Here is a 15,481-nt window from a genome sequence, read left to right as displayed (position 1 = left end):
CCCCGCGCCCGGCGCCCGCCCCCGGCCCCGCTGCCCAAGTGACTCGGGCAGGACCGGCACGGCGATGACATCAGTGCTGTGACCAACTTGTTATTCGGCGGCAATCAGCTGCAATTAGGCGTTAATTAAGTATTATGAAAGTTGATTATTTAAGTGAATTCGGCTTTCGTCTCTCCGACTATGGTAAGTACGGCACAATGGTCCTTTTCCTGCCCCCCCCCCCCCCCTCCCCGCCGCTCGCTGCGGGCCCGGCGTGGCGCTGCGGGACCCGGACCGGGACCGGCACCGCTGTGCGGAGCGGGACCCGCCGCGCCGCGCTCCCGCCGGGCGCTGTCCCCGGGTGCCGGTGCCGGGCTCCGCCGCCGCGCCCCGAACTTGGCCGGGCCCGCCAGGTGCCGCCGCTCGCACCTCGCTCTTTCACTTTTCTTTCGCTCGCCCCGCGGAAGTCGCTCCGTGCCTCCCTCTCGCCCCGGGACCCCGGCGGGCTCCGTGCTTCCCGGCAGCCGGGCGGGACGCGGAGGGGAAGTTCGTGGGGGTTTTGCGACGATTCCGCGCTCTTTGCTGTGAGTTGTGTGGGCTGTTTTCTCTTTCATTTCTTTCCCCTGCTTAGCTTGGGCGTCTGGTCGGTGAAGGTTGCCCGTCAGGTTCCCGTGCTGTCTAAATGAAAAGGAATTTAATTTATTTGGGACAAGGCAGTGGCGGATGAGGAGGCTGCTTATTACATTTAATGAGTATTTTTTTCCAACCCGGGCATATCTGGGATGGGTTTGTTTTCGTCCTGTCCTGTGGGCTGTGCGGGAGCTCCCCACCCTCCCCGGTGCCCTCAGTGGGGCAGGTGGGGGTTCGGGTCCCGCCGGGGCCGGCGTGCGGCTGGGGCTGGCTTTCTGCAGCCCTTGGTCTGCTGCTTGGCCGGGGCAGGCGGGCAAGGTGCAGCCGGGCACAGCCAGCAGGATGGGATGGATGTCTGCGGGGCCTGCGGGCGCTGGGCAGCCAGGGCAGGGCTCCATACGGGCTTCACAAAGCAGTTGGCTCAGGACCCGCTGTCACCTGCTCGTTGGCAGCCGTGGCACGACCCCAGAGCATCTCAAACCCGGCCGTGACCAAATGGCAGCCGTGGGCCGGGCAGGCCCGTGCCGGTGAGCACCTCGGTCGGGGCAGCGGGTGCTGGGCTCCTGTCTGCGTGTGCCTGGTTGTATTTTTTTTTTTTAATGAGGAGTAAGGTGGTAATAAACTGGTTGATGATTGACCGGGCCTGAACTATGTACTCAGATACTTTGATGGAGAGGATAATTTTGTCATCGTTCATTTTACCTATCTATCCATTTGTTTGTCTGTTTATTTATTTGCCTGCCTGTTTTGTGTCCCTGGCCCCCAGGACCCAGCAGCCAGCTGCTGCTTATGGGCATGGTGCTGGGCCCCACCGTGGGTGTGCGGCTGCTCCCCGCTGCATCCAGGAGCGTGGGCAGCGTAGGAGCTGGGGGTGTGCGGGAGGGCGATGGCTTTAAAGAATCACAGACAGCTCTCTGCCCCCAGCCTCCATCCTCTGCAGGTCCTGGGATGGTGATGGGGCGAGCCAGATGCTCATGGTGCAGTGGCTCCTGCTGGCTGCACCCTGAAAGGGACAGCAGAGGCAGTGCGTGCCCCAGGGGTCCCCCGTGGTCTTGGAGGCGATGCTCGCGCAGCCTGCCCACTGCCACGTGGGGAGAGTGGGTTTCAGTGCTCTACCATGGGAACGCGGGGCCGCAGCGAGCCATGGAAATGAGGATCCGGGAGATCTGTTGAAGTCAGCATTATGGTCTGTGCGTGTGGGTGAACCCGTCTTGTCATGATCTCAGGGCAAAGACCTGCCCCATAATCACCACCTCTAACCCTTATCTGCTTGGGCAGCTGATTTCCCTCCTCGCCACCTCCTGAATTCTCTCCAAGCCCTGCGGCTGCGGCTCCCCGGAGGCAGTGCTCGAGGCTGCGTGCGCCAGCTGCTGCTTGGCAGAGGCAGGGCTGGGGCTCGGTCCCAGTGGGACCAGGTCTGCGGGCTCTGACAGCCTGCTCCTCCCAGGGCTCCTCGGCTCCAGTGGTGCTGGGGTTGACGTTCTAGGGCCAGCAGCTTTCGTAGGGTCAGGAGCTGGAAAGAATTCATGGACTGAGTCCATGCGCCCGGGACCGTGGTGAGATGTTCCCTACATGTGGTGTTCTGCAAGCCAGGTTGTAAATATCTGGAGTGACTGGGCACCTGTCACTTCCTTTGGGAAACTGTTCCCCAGCCTAATTACCCTTGGTATGAGATTACAGGATCTGATCTCAGAATGGACACTGAGGAACCTAGGGGTGAACACATTGAGAAACCTCATTTCCCACCCAGAGGGTCAGTTTGTCACTTTGTTTTGTTACTGCTGTTTGTAACACCCACTGGATGGGAGCATCTCTGGGCTGGTGCCAGGCTTTTTTTTTTTTTTTTTTTTTTGCTTTGTTTTGGCTGTGCAGATTTTTGGAGGGCAGTTGGCTTGGCTGAGGTTGGTATTGCTGCTCTGCAGCCAAGTCCCGCAGTTGGTTTGGGAGTTGTGCTCATCATGGGATGCTTGTTGGGCACGGAGCATCCAGGTGCCTCCAGCCACCCACCAAGACCACTGCAGAATTACTGACCCGGGCAGGGCTTAACCTGCCCACTGCAACACTGGGAGGGCCCAGCTGGTTCCTGAAGAGCAGAGCCAGCTGCAGTCCGTAGGTGTTCTCCTGCTGGTTTGGTGCTAGAGAGCACTAACTTGCAGAAAGACGAGAAAGTCAGTCCTGGGTTAACAAGCTCCTGCTTCCTTGCCTGCACCTTGTTCTGCCCGTGACCTGCTCCTTGTGAGCCAGGTTCCTTGTAAGCAAACAGAGGGGTCTGCTGCGGCCTCGTGCTGCAGAAAAGTGCCGGGGGGACAACATGTGCTGGAAGCAGCTGTGAGCAGGACAGGCCCCTGAGCTGGGAAGGAGCAAGTGCTTTGTGTGCAGCCTCCACACCATCAGTTTCTCTGTTTTCCGAGACTTCCCGGCCCCCTTCCAGCCCTCAGTCAGTCCCCTAGGCTGTCCTTGTGAAAAGTTGGTGGAAAGTCTCTGGAAAGCAGCGAGGAGGCTGTGGAAGTTGCAGCTGGGTGCTGTGTGTGCCACGTCCCTCGGGGCTGAGCCGCACTCGCAGGGCTCGGTGAGCCCCAGTGCCACCTGGGCACAGCTCCTGGGCCACTGGCACTGCAGGGTGACACTGCCCCGTCAGCTGCGGCTCAGGACGAGCCACCTCCTCGTCCTCAGCTGCTCTTTGCAGAGCCAAGAGGGGCCGAGGAAGCTCTGCTGGCAGCAGGGAGGGGCAGGACCTGCAGCCCGAGTCCCACGCGGCCCCGTCTCCTCCCCTCCGGTTCAGCGCGGACTGGATCAATTTGGACGTCTTCAGCAATAAAAAATGCCGATGTCGTCCTAATTCACCAGGCCCCGAGATGACAGCAAATTTACATTTTTTAATTAAACTAGCAGCCAGTTTTTATGAGAGGGGGCTGGGTTATGCAAATCAAATGGTTGTGTACGAAAGATTAGGAGAGTTTGGGAATAAATTCCACAAATGCTAATAAAAAAAAAAGAGAGAAAATGAGAGGGGGGAGAGAGAGGGACATTGTTCCATTAGCCCCTTTTAGACTGATTTCCCTGAGGAGAAAGCGACGGGGGTTGAGAGATGGAGGCAGCTTTCAGAGACAGGTAAAATCCATTCTGAGGATTGAGAGCCCCTCGGACCAGGACCTTGTTGCTCTCCGTTTCCTCTCGCAGGGGAGATGGAGGCAGACGCTGATAGCAGGAGGAAAACTTGCTGCTTCTCATCGTGGTCCTCCTTGAGCGGCTGCGGGCCTGGCCTTGGCCCTTCTTTCTCAAGTTCTCCTCCTTTGCTCATGCAGTCGCTACAGAAAGTAGAAGAGCCCTTCAAGCCTTTTGGAGAATAAGTAGTTACAGTGAGGCAAAATCCTGCACTTCGCTCGTGTAACATATCTTCTCGCTTAAATTTCCTAAAGAATTCCTCACTTGCAGATTTGCTGTCCTCCTCTCCTGGCTATCTTGGGGGGTGCTCACTGTGCTGGGGAGCTAGGGGTGGTGGCAAGTGTTTGCTGTGCCATGGAGAACCAACCAGAAAATTCCTGGAGGCTGGGGAACTGCTTCACGCTTCCAGTCCTAGGGCAGTTTCATGCTCAGGAGAAAAGCTGAACAACCTGTGTAGGTTGGCAAGGGAGAACAAGGGGTGGAGAGGAGACGCAAGGAAAAAGGGTGGTAAGACTGAAGTCACCAGCTGCACTTCATGGCCATCCCCTGAGGATTTGGTGCCTCCCTAGAGAATTTTGCCACTCATTCTTGGTTTTGGGGTGTGAAAGGATGATTCACCTACGTGCACATGTTTTGCTCTTGGAGAGGTGACATTTTAGCAGGGCCTCTTGTGAAATCGGAGGAAACACCAAGCTCTGCTGGAGCACTTCTGTTGGTGCTCCCCACACCCAACACCTACGTCCCCGTCACCTGGTCCTGCTCGAGCATTTCGGCCCTGGACACTTCCACACTCCTGGGTGCTCACGTGGACGCTCACATGCACTGGGTGGGTTGGGCTGAGCTTTGTGTTCTCCAGGTGCCTTCTCAAGGTATCGTCTTGCTCCGTGTTCTGCTTCTGTGTCTGTCATCGCTGTGATGAGTGGTCAGCAGGAGGGGATGGGCATGGTCCCCCCCCGTGTTCCCCCAGTGCTGCTGGCTGGCTGTGCAGGGCTTTTTGCAGCACAAGGATTTGAGCTGAACGGGCGCCAGGTTCAGCCCAAATCTAACCGGGGGAGCTCCAGAACAGGTCTGGGAGCCATGGCAGAGGGTTCAGTGTGGGATGCGTAACTCTAATCTATAAAGTGGGCATAATCACCCTCCTCTGAGCAGCCCAGAGCCAGGGCTGGGCGCTGAGGCGATGGAGATAAGCGAGGAGCTGGCTGCCAGCCATGCGGGGTGCGGGGAGGGGTGGCCGGGGCGCAGTGCTGGGGCTGTGGCATCTCCGTGTCCCCATGGCTGCAGCACTGGGGTGGGCAGGAGGACCCGCAGGGAGGCTCTGCGTCAGCGAGGCTGGCTGGGCCGGGCAGGGGATGAACCAGGAACTCGGCTTCCATACATGGGAAACTGTCAAAAGCCAGGTAGCAACACCAGCTTTTGTCTGGTATTTCCAGAAAAACCCGGCGAGACCTGGCATCCCAGGGCATAATTTATTATGGAAAAATAAAATAATAAAGTCCCAATCCCTTTGAGGCCTGAGTCATAGAAGCATCTTCTCATTAAAGCAGCTCCACCTCTCCACATGGTGTTTGCCAGCACGATGCCTGGATGAATCCACTCCCGGAGCGGACCCGCCCAGGCTCCCTTCCTCCTCCTCTTCTTCCTCCTCCTCCTTACCACCCCGCACTCCTCTCCTGCAGCCCCTGACCAGGGGAAGCCCAAGCAGCTCCAGATCTCAGCCAACATGTCCCCAGACCTCTCTTCTTCGGGCCAGGTCAAATGCCGTGGGCATGTGTTAGGTTTTCCTTGTCCTCTCCTTGGCGTGCTTTGTAGCCAAACACCTTCGGATCTTCACCTACCCCCTGTGCTGTCGGACCCAGCCCTGCAGCCGTGCGGTGCTGTTCGTGGCTGGCAGCTCTCCTCCGTGCAGCCCTCAGAGCAGGGGGAGCAGAGGAATCAGCTCCTGGAGCCATCACCATCTGCGTGTCCCGAGGCAGGCAGCAGATGTTGGCAGAGGAGGACCCGGTCGGAAGAGGGCGGGGGAGCAGAGGCTGGGGAGAGGGCCTGGTGCTTCTTCATGTGAATGTTATTAACTGGAGCTCAGGAGGGCAAGATCTCAGTTCTGCAAAGTTCTTCTATGCGCTAGGAAACTTTCAGAGAAGCTCCCTTGCTGTGGCTTGCTGTGGTTTTAGCCTTTCACTCTTGCTTTTCTCAGCCCTTTTCTGTGCCAGGCTATTTAACTCTTCTTGCTAAATAGCCTTCCTTTATGTCCTCCTCCCTCTCCATGTTCACACAGTCCCATCGCTCTTTGTCACCCTCCTGGACTTCCCATTCTACCTCTGGGTCTGCCTTGCCTTTCCTTTTCTTCCCTCTCCGCCTCCCTTACATTATCTTGCTCTCTCTATTTTTCATTTCCCCATTTGTCTGTGGGCTGATATTCAGATGAGTGAACTTCTTCCAGTTAAAGGAGGTCATGAATATTATGATTTTTCTATCAAACAATGAAATATGGCTCAAATTACTGTAAAGAATAAGGCCCTTTTCATAAACCACCTGCTGTTTTTTTTGAAAGAAAGCACAACCACTCGCCGGCGTGCTTCGAGCAGTTGTCTCTCATCTCCACCTCGCCAGACTTTGCTCTTCCAACTTCTCCTGAATTCACTGCTCGTGGTGCGGCGAGCTCAGCCCGCGCTTCCCAGACTGCCAGCACCCGGCTTGTCTGGCATCAGGCAGGTCGGGGCAGGACGAGCTCCTTGGCAGCAGCCTCGCTCCTTTGAATGAGGGTTTATGATCGGGCTTTTTGGATTGTGGTGTGTTTATTTTGGGGTTTTATTTTTGTTCTCGACACCATTTTGGTCTGCGCTGCGTTGCCTCTCGGCTTGGCTGAGGGGGGGACCTTGCGTTCAGGTGTCACCCCCAGGGGCATGGAGCTGCGTGGGCACCCTGCCTGGCCAACACGGGGGGGTTGAGGCCGTGCCCTGCCTCCTGACACCTCAGCTACCTGCCAGGTCCGTGCCCCGCAATGTCCCGCATCACCTGGGACACGTGGCTGGGCTTGGGACAGAGCCCTGCCCTCCCAGCACCAGTGAGCACGGCCTGGCCATTGAGGCCATTGGCAGGGTGCTGCAGCTGTCTCGTGGGGACGTGGGGACAGCATGGGCTCTCTGCCCCTCGTCAGGAGCTGCCACAGGGTGGGCACGGGCAGCGCCAGCCACAGGGACAGCAGGGGACAGCAACTTGTCTCAGACTTGTGTTTTGATTCCAGTCCAGCCTATTTATATTCATAATAGCTGCTATTTTTTCCCTGTTTCATGGATGCGTCTCGTCCTCGTTCTCCTCCGTCTTTCCTGAGCAAGCCATGCTGTTCCTCGTGCGGCCGCCCCGGGGGTGTGGAGCACTGTCCCTTGGGGCTGCTGCCCGGGATGCAGTGGGTGGATGGGTGCTGTGCTCCCACCGCCGCGTGGCCCCGCGCCCTCTGCCCCAGCCCTGGGCAGGAGCCGCGTCTGCAACCCGGGCTGCGCAAGCACCGAGTTTGTTTTGCCAGGGTGACCTGTTTAATCATCTCATTTTCTGGTGGCCGTTTATTCCTCGTTTCCACGGTTACAGCCCCATTAAGAGGAGAAGCAATAAGGCAGCGAGTCAAACAGGTAATAAAAACATTAAAGCCATGTGCGCACTGGGAGAGAGGGAGGGTGAGCCGCACGCAGCAGGACGAGACCGGCCGTGCCGGGGAGGTGGCAGGAGCCCGCACAGCATGGTGACACCCAGTGGTCCCCAGCAGGGGACTGGCTGCCAGCATCCTGCCTCGGTGCCACTGAGGGTGGTGTTACGGCCATCCCCACGCTTCACTCACCATCTCCGCGCTGCTAGCAACGAGTTAGCTGAAAGCGCTTGGAATCGGAGTGGTTTGCAACTCTGTTATTTCAGGGCTGCGACCCTCCGGAAGGACTTGTAACTTGCAGATTCTCTTTAGTTTACTTTAGCGATGCTGGAGGACCGAACATTTGCTCCCATAGTCGTTCTGTGTGCTGTTCTGCTCCGACTGATGCCAGCGGTGCTGATGCCTGGTGAGTGTGGCTCAGCGCTGCTTGCTCCTGCACTGTAGAGCAGTGCTGTGCTCAGCACACCACAGTCGTGGACTCGCAGCTAACAACCCCAGACATCACAGCCTGCGGTGTCACGGGGACTGCCCTGTGTGAGGGAAGGGCTCATTCCTGCAAATAATTGTGGAAATGCAGGGAAGCGGCATAGCCTCTCTGCAAGCGGGTTTTACCTGCTGGCTTTCTCCATTGAATTATCTTACCCCCTTACAGCCCCATGCTGCCCTGTTTGGATTGTTGAATGTATTTCTGACATTGTTTGGGGTTGCATGGTTTCTTTTCTGCAGACTTTATCAGAAAGCATATTTGTGGTGAGCGCCTGTGAAAGGACCTGGCTCGCTGAGTAAATATTCAGTGTGGAAATGAGCGGCATGACCTTGAGGGCTGGAGAGGGAGGAAAACTGGGAGAAATTCATAAAAAGCTGCAAAAGAAAAGAACAAGGAGAAGGGAGAGGAGAGGGATAAAAGATGAAAGGCCTAACCAGGCTGGAAGTGGTCACAAAGGAGAGGAGTGTTCGTCCCCCTGCTTGGCTGGACATGGAGTGTTCGGCATCTCGGAGAGGCCGGGTCGCAGCCGTGCTGAGCAGTGACACTTGAAAAATCGGCCCATGTAAGGTGCCTCGAGTTGGGCAACGAAGTCAGTAGTCGCTTTAGATCATCTTGGCCTGCGTTCAGAAGGGTGAATTCTATCCCTGGCGAGGGGCCAGCGGGAGGCCTGTGTGCTGTTCCCGTTCCCAGAATAGGATCAAGGTGGCTCCATGGGGCAGGGGCACACGTCCCTGCCACCGCTGCGGGGCGCGTGTGCCGCCAGCCCTGCTGGGGACCGGGCTGTAAGGCCTGGGGCTGGGCTTCCAGAGCTACCTGCACTGGACTCTGGGGTTCTCATCCCACTTGTTTTGGATAATCTAAACTGGATTAAAAACCGTACTGCAGGGGTAGGAGAGGGAAGTGCCTCCCTTCTGCACTTCTGCTTCTTTTCCTGCTCGGGATGTTCCTCCAGCGTGTCCTTAGTGTCTGTGGGAAGCCCCCAGTCCCACAGCTGCAGCTTACGGTGCTGCTGCCCGTTTCTGTTGGGCAGGACATGCCTTTGGGTCCCCTCGCAGCTCATCCTATTGTCATTTCTTTATCTCCCCAAATACTCTCAGTTTCCAAGAGGGGAAGTCCAGCTTCCCTGGCATTTGGGAGCAGTTGGGAGCGTGCTGAAGCTGAGCCTGCATTTGTGTTGAGACAATTCTTGGGGTAAAGCAAAGTTGCTGCACTAGTCACCTTTGTACAGCCAGCTTTAGATTGTTCTTCTTTTGGGTGGGGGTATGATTTATTTATTTTGGTGAGCGTGTAAAATGTACAGTTAGATTTCCAGTGCTCGCATGAGAGAACCCTGCTGTGCAGGGCAGAGCTCTTTGGGTTTCTTTCCAATCGAGATGTGTGAAATACTAGGGAAAAGCCTTGCCTGGTGCTGACCCCGGGTCTAGCAGCTGGGTGGGAAGTGCCTGCCCCGGGGAAAACCAGTGTGAATATGGGATGGGGTCAGAGGCGCAGGAAGGAACCAGAGCAAAGTCACCAGCTCAGGTGCCAGGGCAAGGAACTGTAGCTGCATGTTTAATAGCTTTGGATGTTTGCTTTCGTGTGACAGTTGCTGTTCAAGCAAACAGATAGGAGAATCCCAGTCTTGAAGGGATACGTGTGTGTTACGGGGCCCTTCAGCACATCCCTGAGGGAGGACAGGCACCCCATGCACTTACCCACGTGGCAGCTCTCTGGGCTCAGGCCTTCCCCTCTGCTCCCTTCCCCTTTCCCTTCCCCGATACCCCCTGCCCACAAAGCATCCCCCCTGCTCCCAGCACCGCCCTGTGCTCCTTCCAGTGTGACAGGGCCCATCCCAGGGCGGAGGAGCGGGGCCAGGCTGGAGCTGGGGGCTGGCTGGGGCTGGCTGCGGGCAGCAGGGAGGCAGATCTGTGTTTTCGCAGTTTCTCCTCCAAAAGGAACGCCTGCGAGGGGTGAGGGGCAGACTCCTTGCAGCGAAGGTGTTAACAAATAGCAGGTGATTAAACATGACAAGCAGTGACATTTCTGTGTGGGGTTCTCAGTACCAGCAATGCCAAGAATGAAGCTATAAACCCTGACATTTTGTGTTATGCACTGAGGTTTTTAATAGACATCTTTCCCTCCCTTCCCCCTGTTTATTTCTTTTATTCCTTTTTCCTCTTCTGTCCCTTTCTCCCTTCCCCTCCATGACCCTCTCATCTTCCCTCTCCCATCACCCCCCTGCTCCCTGCCCTTTTTCCCTCGCTTTGCCCACTCTTTTTCTGCTCTTTCCCCATGCCCTGTTAGCCTTCCCTAGTTTCTCCCTCCCCTCACACCGTTCCCGTCTGTGCTCCCATTGCCATATGCCCCGCTGTTGCCCGCTCACCCCACTTGTCTCGCATGCTCTCGCGCCTGCTCCTCTCTCCCCTGCTTCCCCTCTCCTCCCGCCTTTGTCTCTGTGCCTCCCGCTGCTGTCACCCTCCCTCTGTCTGTTCTTTTCCACTCTCTCCCCTTCTCCCTCCCGTCCCCGGCTCTTTTTGGGGCCTGATGTAATACGCCAACCATGGGCAGCCGGGCCAGTTGCTTGTCAGGGAGCAGGTGTCCCACCCCTGAGTGATGTTTTTGTTAACAACATTTTTGCCCTGACTCAGAAGCTGGCGTTTTGGAGATCGCTTGTTGGGGATTTTTTTTGAAAGGCCGGGAGCTGAGGAAGGCCACGCTTTTGGGAACAGTTGCTGGGTTTGTGCTAAAAGGACCGCAACAGTTGTTGTGCTGAGCGAGAAGCATTGGAACAACTGCAGCTGCCCTCCCGTGCCGGGGCCTGCCGTCTGAAGGGCGTTTGGAGGTGAGGCCCAAGGCTCCGGCCCTGTGCTGGGCCACGGGAACAGCCCTGTCCTAGGCCTCCCCTCGCTGCCCTCATGGGGCTGGGGGCACAGAGCGAGCTGAAGGCTTGTTATGGGGCACTTGGACGCAGTGTCCGTGTTGCCTGGTGTCAGTACAGAGGACTCGGCCTGAACTTCTCAACGCCAGGCCCTGCCCTGCCCCATAGGGCCCAGCGGTGTCCCCAGGGGCCCTTTGAGGTGCATGGGGACTCCTGGCCAGCTGCTGGACCCTGGGTCTGGGGGTGCCCCCAGGGCCTGAGTGGCTTCCAGCCTGGCCCCGGCCCCTCGTGGCCCTGCTCAGAGCTGAGGGGGCCACCATGTGCAGGAGGTCCCGGGGCCAGCACAGAGGGCTCAGCATGTATTTGAAGCAAGTCCAAACCAAACTGTGGCCTCAGTCCTGGTGTTTTCTCTTCCTTGACTCTTCAGGCGTTCTGAAAATCAAAACACTTCCCCCTCAAGTCTTTGCCTTCCCTTAAAAGTGCCTCTCCCTGCCTGTCCGCCCAGGTTGTATCGATCTGGCACCACAGACGGTGACTGCAGCTTGAGTTGCCAAGTAGGGCAGATCGATAGAGGCTTGCTATGGGATTTTTGGCAGCTGGGGCATTGCATTTGTCCCTTCTCCCCTCACACCTTCCCTCCAGGAAGCTGCTGGCCTCATGCTGTCCCTCGCCTTGTCCTGCCCTGCAGACCTGTGGGCTGGCAGCCACGGGGGTGAGTGGAGATGGGGTGGTGGCAGCCCTACTCTGCTGTGATGGCCCCGTTCACCTGGTGTCCTGGGGCGATCCCCTGGTCACCCAGCAGCCCTGGGGGCAGGACCTGGCCTTTCCTGTTTGCGCAATGCTTTTTATTTTACAAGAGCCTAGATCCAAGGTAATTCCCCTCTGCCCTTCCTCCCTTCGCAGCCATCAGTGCTGCTGTCATCTCTCTGCAGACGTGGAACGCCAGGCGTGGTGACATGAAGCGACTTCCCGAGGGCCAGCCCAGGGGCTCGTGCTGTCCTTGCCAGTGCAGTCCTTTAGAATGGGGTGCTGGAATGGGATGCAGTGCTGAAATGGGATGGGATGGGGTGCAGCCACCTCCTTTGGCTTCCCCTGGGGCCAGGAGGGCAGGAGCAAGCTGTGGCTCTGCCCCAAGATGTCCTTAGCCCTCGCCAAGCTCCTGGCTGCTGTAGCTCTGACAGGTGCCGAGCGCCGCGTGCAGTGAAGTTAATGAAATGAGTATTTCGGGGCGAGGGGGGAGGGAGGCTTGTACTACACCCTAGGGCCCTGGGTTTATTAATGGTGACCTGCCATTAAAGACTAAAGTGCTAACCTGGTCATATTTAGCGGCTTTCAATGGTATCCCAGTGGCCTCCGCCTGCAATATGCAGCCCTGCCTTCCCCCCGCAGCCCCAGGCCGGCAGGAGCTGACTCTGGAGTTTCTCTGCTGCGAGGGGTCTGGGGGCAGCGGCAGGAGAGCAGCAGCTTGTGGGGGGAGAGCTGAGCATGGGGACGTGTTTCCCTGGGGACAGCAGTACTTGGGCACTGCAGTGACAGTCACTTTAGAAAGATGCTGGAGGCTGCTGCTGGTCCAAGCAGGGATCAGACTCACAGAAATAAAAAAGCCCCCAAACCTTCTTGAAGCTAATTCTGCTCTCCATGCCTCCCCAGAAGCCAGACCCTGCTGTGCTCTGCATGCCAGCTGAGGTTGCTGCCTTCCCAGAGCACTTCTTCCTGGCTAGGAGCTCAACGCAGTGTTCTGCCATGTGTTACTGCCTCAGATCTGCTGGAAGCTCTGTGCGGTGCTGCACTGGAGGAGGCACAGGAAATCCCGGGGCTTGGCCAGCTCAGGACAGGAGGTGGGGGATGCTCCTGCCCCTCACACCACTCTTTAACCCAGGGTGAGCCAGTCCATATGGGATTTTCTCTCTTCAGCGAGCCCTCAAAGCTACATCTCCCTCGTCCCCACCACCCGTCCCTTCCTGTGGGCACGTTTGTCAGCGTGGGCTTTGGGCCATTCCCCGGCAGAGCCAGCGAGGACAGGGGCCTTGTTCCAGCACGAGCTCAGCCCTCGCAGCCTCCCAGCAGGACGAGTGCCGGCTTGGCAGCCAGGCTGGGGGCAATCCTCGCTCTCTCCATTGGCTCTGTGCCCCAGCTGATCCCGAGCCAGGTTCGCAGTAATCCCTACATCCTGTTGCAGGTCCTTAATCAGCTGGAGCTGGCCTGGAAAAAAAAAAAAAAAAAAAAAAGTCCCAACCCCAAACTGCTGCGGTTAAAGCTCCCCATGGCAGTGACAGGCTGCAGGGATGGGGGCAGAGGAAGGGAAGAGTATAGGGTCTGTCCGGGGGTCCTGGTGTGGTCTCAGACCTTGGTTCTCCCTTCTCCCCCCAGCCCAGCTGGGGATGTGCCCCTTCTGCCACGCTGGGCAAGCTGGAAAACTCTCTGGGCTGTTGTTGGGTTGTGTTTTTTTTCCCGTTTAATGCATAGAATAACACTGATGGGTCTGAACAGCTCCAGCCAGGCGACGAGGGGAAAGAATAACAAGCTCCTGGATGTCAGGCGAAATTATGGGCCACTGCTATTTAGGGTGAGTCTGGTGGATTTAGGGCCTTTCTGTTCTATTGTCCCAGCTGCTCTGAGCATTGGAGCAGGCGAGACACAAGTCGGGAATTTCACTGCAGAGCATGTGCAGGGCAAGGCTGATTCTGAGCCTTTCTGGAGCTGGAGCTTGGTGATGAGGGACAGGAGATGGTGGGAGACAGAAGGTGATGAGATGTGGTACAGGAAGGAGCCCTTTGCTTCCTGCCCTGAGGCAGGATTCGGCTGCAGGTGCTCCTCAGGCTCCCCAGGTCCTGTAGTGCTGCTGTCCCCTTGCTGGATCCTTCGTCTCGGCCACCCTGCTCTGCTCCACATCTGCTGGCCCATCGTACAGAGAGGTCACTCAGTGCACAAATGTGCTGTGTGGAGATGAGGGCTTTGGGTACTTGTGCTGCTTTTGGATGGCACTGGTGCTGCAGGGCTGGCACCGTGCTTGCATGCTGCCAGGTATTAGGGGGAAGGGCCTCGGCAGGAGGAGGAAAACACTACGTGGTGTGAGTGGGTCGTCCATGGGAACATGAAGAACAGGGTGGATCCTGGGCTTTCACGTTTTGGCAAATACACAATGTCCCATGCCAGGGCAGGGAGGTGCTGCAGAGTGTCGGAACGCCATCCTGCCCCGCTGTCTTCCCAGCATCAGGGTGAATTCTGTGCTTCTTCAGGGCTCTTTTTATTTGACCAGATTAAAAAGCCTATTTGAGTTTCTTAAACCATTTAATCTAAAATCCCCAGGTAGATGCGCCACTGGATTCAGATTTAAGCTTATAAACAAAACAGGTCTGTGTTTGGCTCTCCTTGGTTTTGTTGCATGGAAGCAAGGTCTGACCCGTCCTCCCTGCAAGCGGGGCTTCCTGTGCCTGCGAGTCCCCCCAGCCCTGCACGGTGGGTGGGTGCTGGATGCTGGGTGCTGGGAGCTGGGTGCTGGGAGCTGGGTGCTGGATGTTGGGAGCTGGGTCTGTGATGCAGTTCCAGGGCATTGTGCTTTGCAGTGGGATAGGAGGAGGCCATAGGAAGCGGAGGAGAAGGGAAGGAGAAGTGCCAACCTGCAGCTGGGTGGTTCTCCCCGTTGCCTGCCGATGCCTGGGATGGAGCTGGTTCTCCTGCATGCCCAGCTCTCTGCTCCCTTTGGGTTTCTGCCGCCCTTCCGGCCCTGTGTGGCTTGATCACAGCTCCTGAGGAGGTTTCGTGGCCAGGAGACCAGTTGGGGCTGCTTTACGTCGGCCTGAAATGGGACAGCTCATGATTTGTGTGTGCGGGAGAGTGGTGCAAATGGTGCATACAGGAGGCCAGGAATGTCACAGCTCTGTGGGCCACGGGTCGTGTTTCTGGCGGCCACCGGTGCCAGATGCTCCCTGGGAAGGTAGCAGGCCCCACAGTGGGCAGATGGAAGGCGACCTGCCCACGGCATCCTTCCCTCTGCATGGCTGGAGGTGGTGGGAGGGCAGAGCAGGGCAGCCCGTGTCCCTCAGTGGAAGTGGGTGGTGGGGACAGGGCTGGCTGTGCTCCCCAGCCCCTGCCCAGGAGCTGGAGGCAGACAGAGGGACGGACGGGCGTCTGTCCGATGGCGGCTCGAGCGGGAGGGAGCCCTCTTGGCTTTGCCGAGGGAGCCTCTTTCTATATGGAAATGAAGAATTTAGGCTAATGGAGCTCAACCATCTCTAATTTTGCGATGGCAGGAGGATTTTGATTGAAAGTAATTAAGCAAGCTAGCTGTAAAATTAATTAAAGCAAAAGAGGGGGATTTTTTTATTGGATTGGATAGCGATATAGCGGCTGTCAAATGGGGGACGGATGGGGGTGACCTGAATTCTCTGCCCTCCCTCCTCCCACTCGGGACGTTTATGTCACTTTAATCTCCTTACAGCGGCTGGTGTGCATTTGTTTGAAATAATCAAGGAAATATGGTCAGAAATTGTCAGCTTTCAGATCTAATTTACCTGACAGCCCTGCGCGGACCAGTAAGCCTCTGCGTGCGTGTGTGCGGCGCAGGCAGCGGGGTGGTCCTGGAGGGCTCCTCAGCTCCTTTCTCCCCCCTTACCCTTCACCCCATCTTCACTCGATTCCCAGCAGAAATACTCGTGGTGCTTCTTGGACCTCCTGGCACCCCAGGGAAACAAGATGAGTTTGGGAATTTTCCTGCGCTCCCTTC

At 57.2% G+C, this 15,481-nt stretch overlaps 1 protein-coding gene across 7 annotated transcripts in view; it reads left to right on the top strand.

The window, feature by feature from the left end:
* Positions 1-15,481, top strand: part of CASZ1 (castor zinc finger 1) — a 152,544-nt gene that overhangs the window by 78,346 nt on the left and 58,717 nt on the right. Inside the window, exon 1 of one of the 7 annotated variants that reach the window (XM_021374631.1) lies at positions 34-183. The exons of 4 other annotated variants lie outside the window; for them this stretch is intronic. In XM_021374631.1, the coding sequence (XP_021230306.1) occupies positions 135-183 (49 nt within the window). In that variant the 5' untranslated portion in view covers positions 34-134. Of the gene's footprint in view, positions 1-33; positions 184-15,481 lie in introns of those variants that run through there. 2 more of the 7 variants (XM_021374626.1, XM_021374625.1) reach the window with 2 other exon arrangements.

The sequence above is a fragment of the Numida meleagris genome, chromosome 20, assembly GCF_002078875.1.
Source record: "Numida meleagris isolate 19003 breed g44 Domestic line chromosome 20, NumMel1.0, whole genome shotgun sequence".
In the NCBI taxonomy this organism is placed as follows: Eukaryota; Metazoa; Chordata; class Aves; order Galliformes; family Numididae; genus Numida; species Numida meleagris.
The sequence above is the reverse complement of the archived record's forward strand: the minus strand, read 5'-3'. Positions and strand labels throughout refer to the sequence as shown.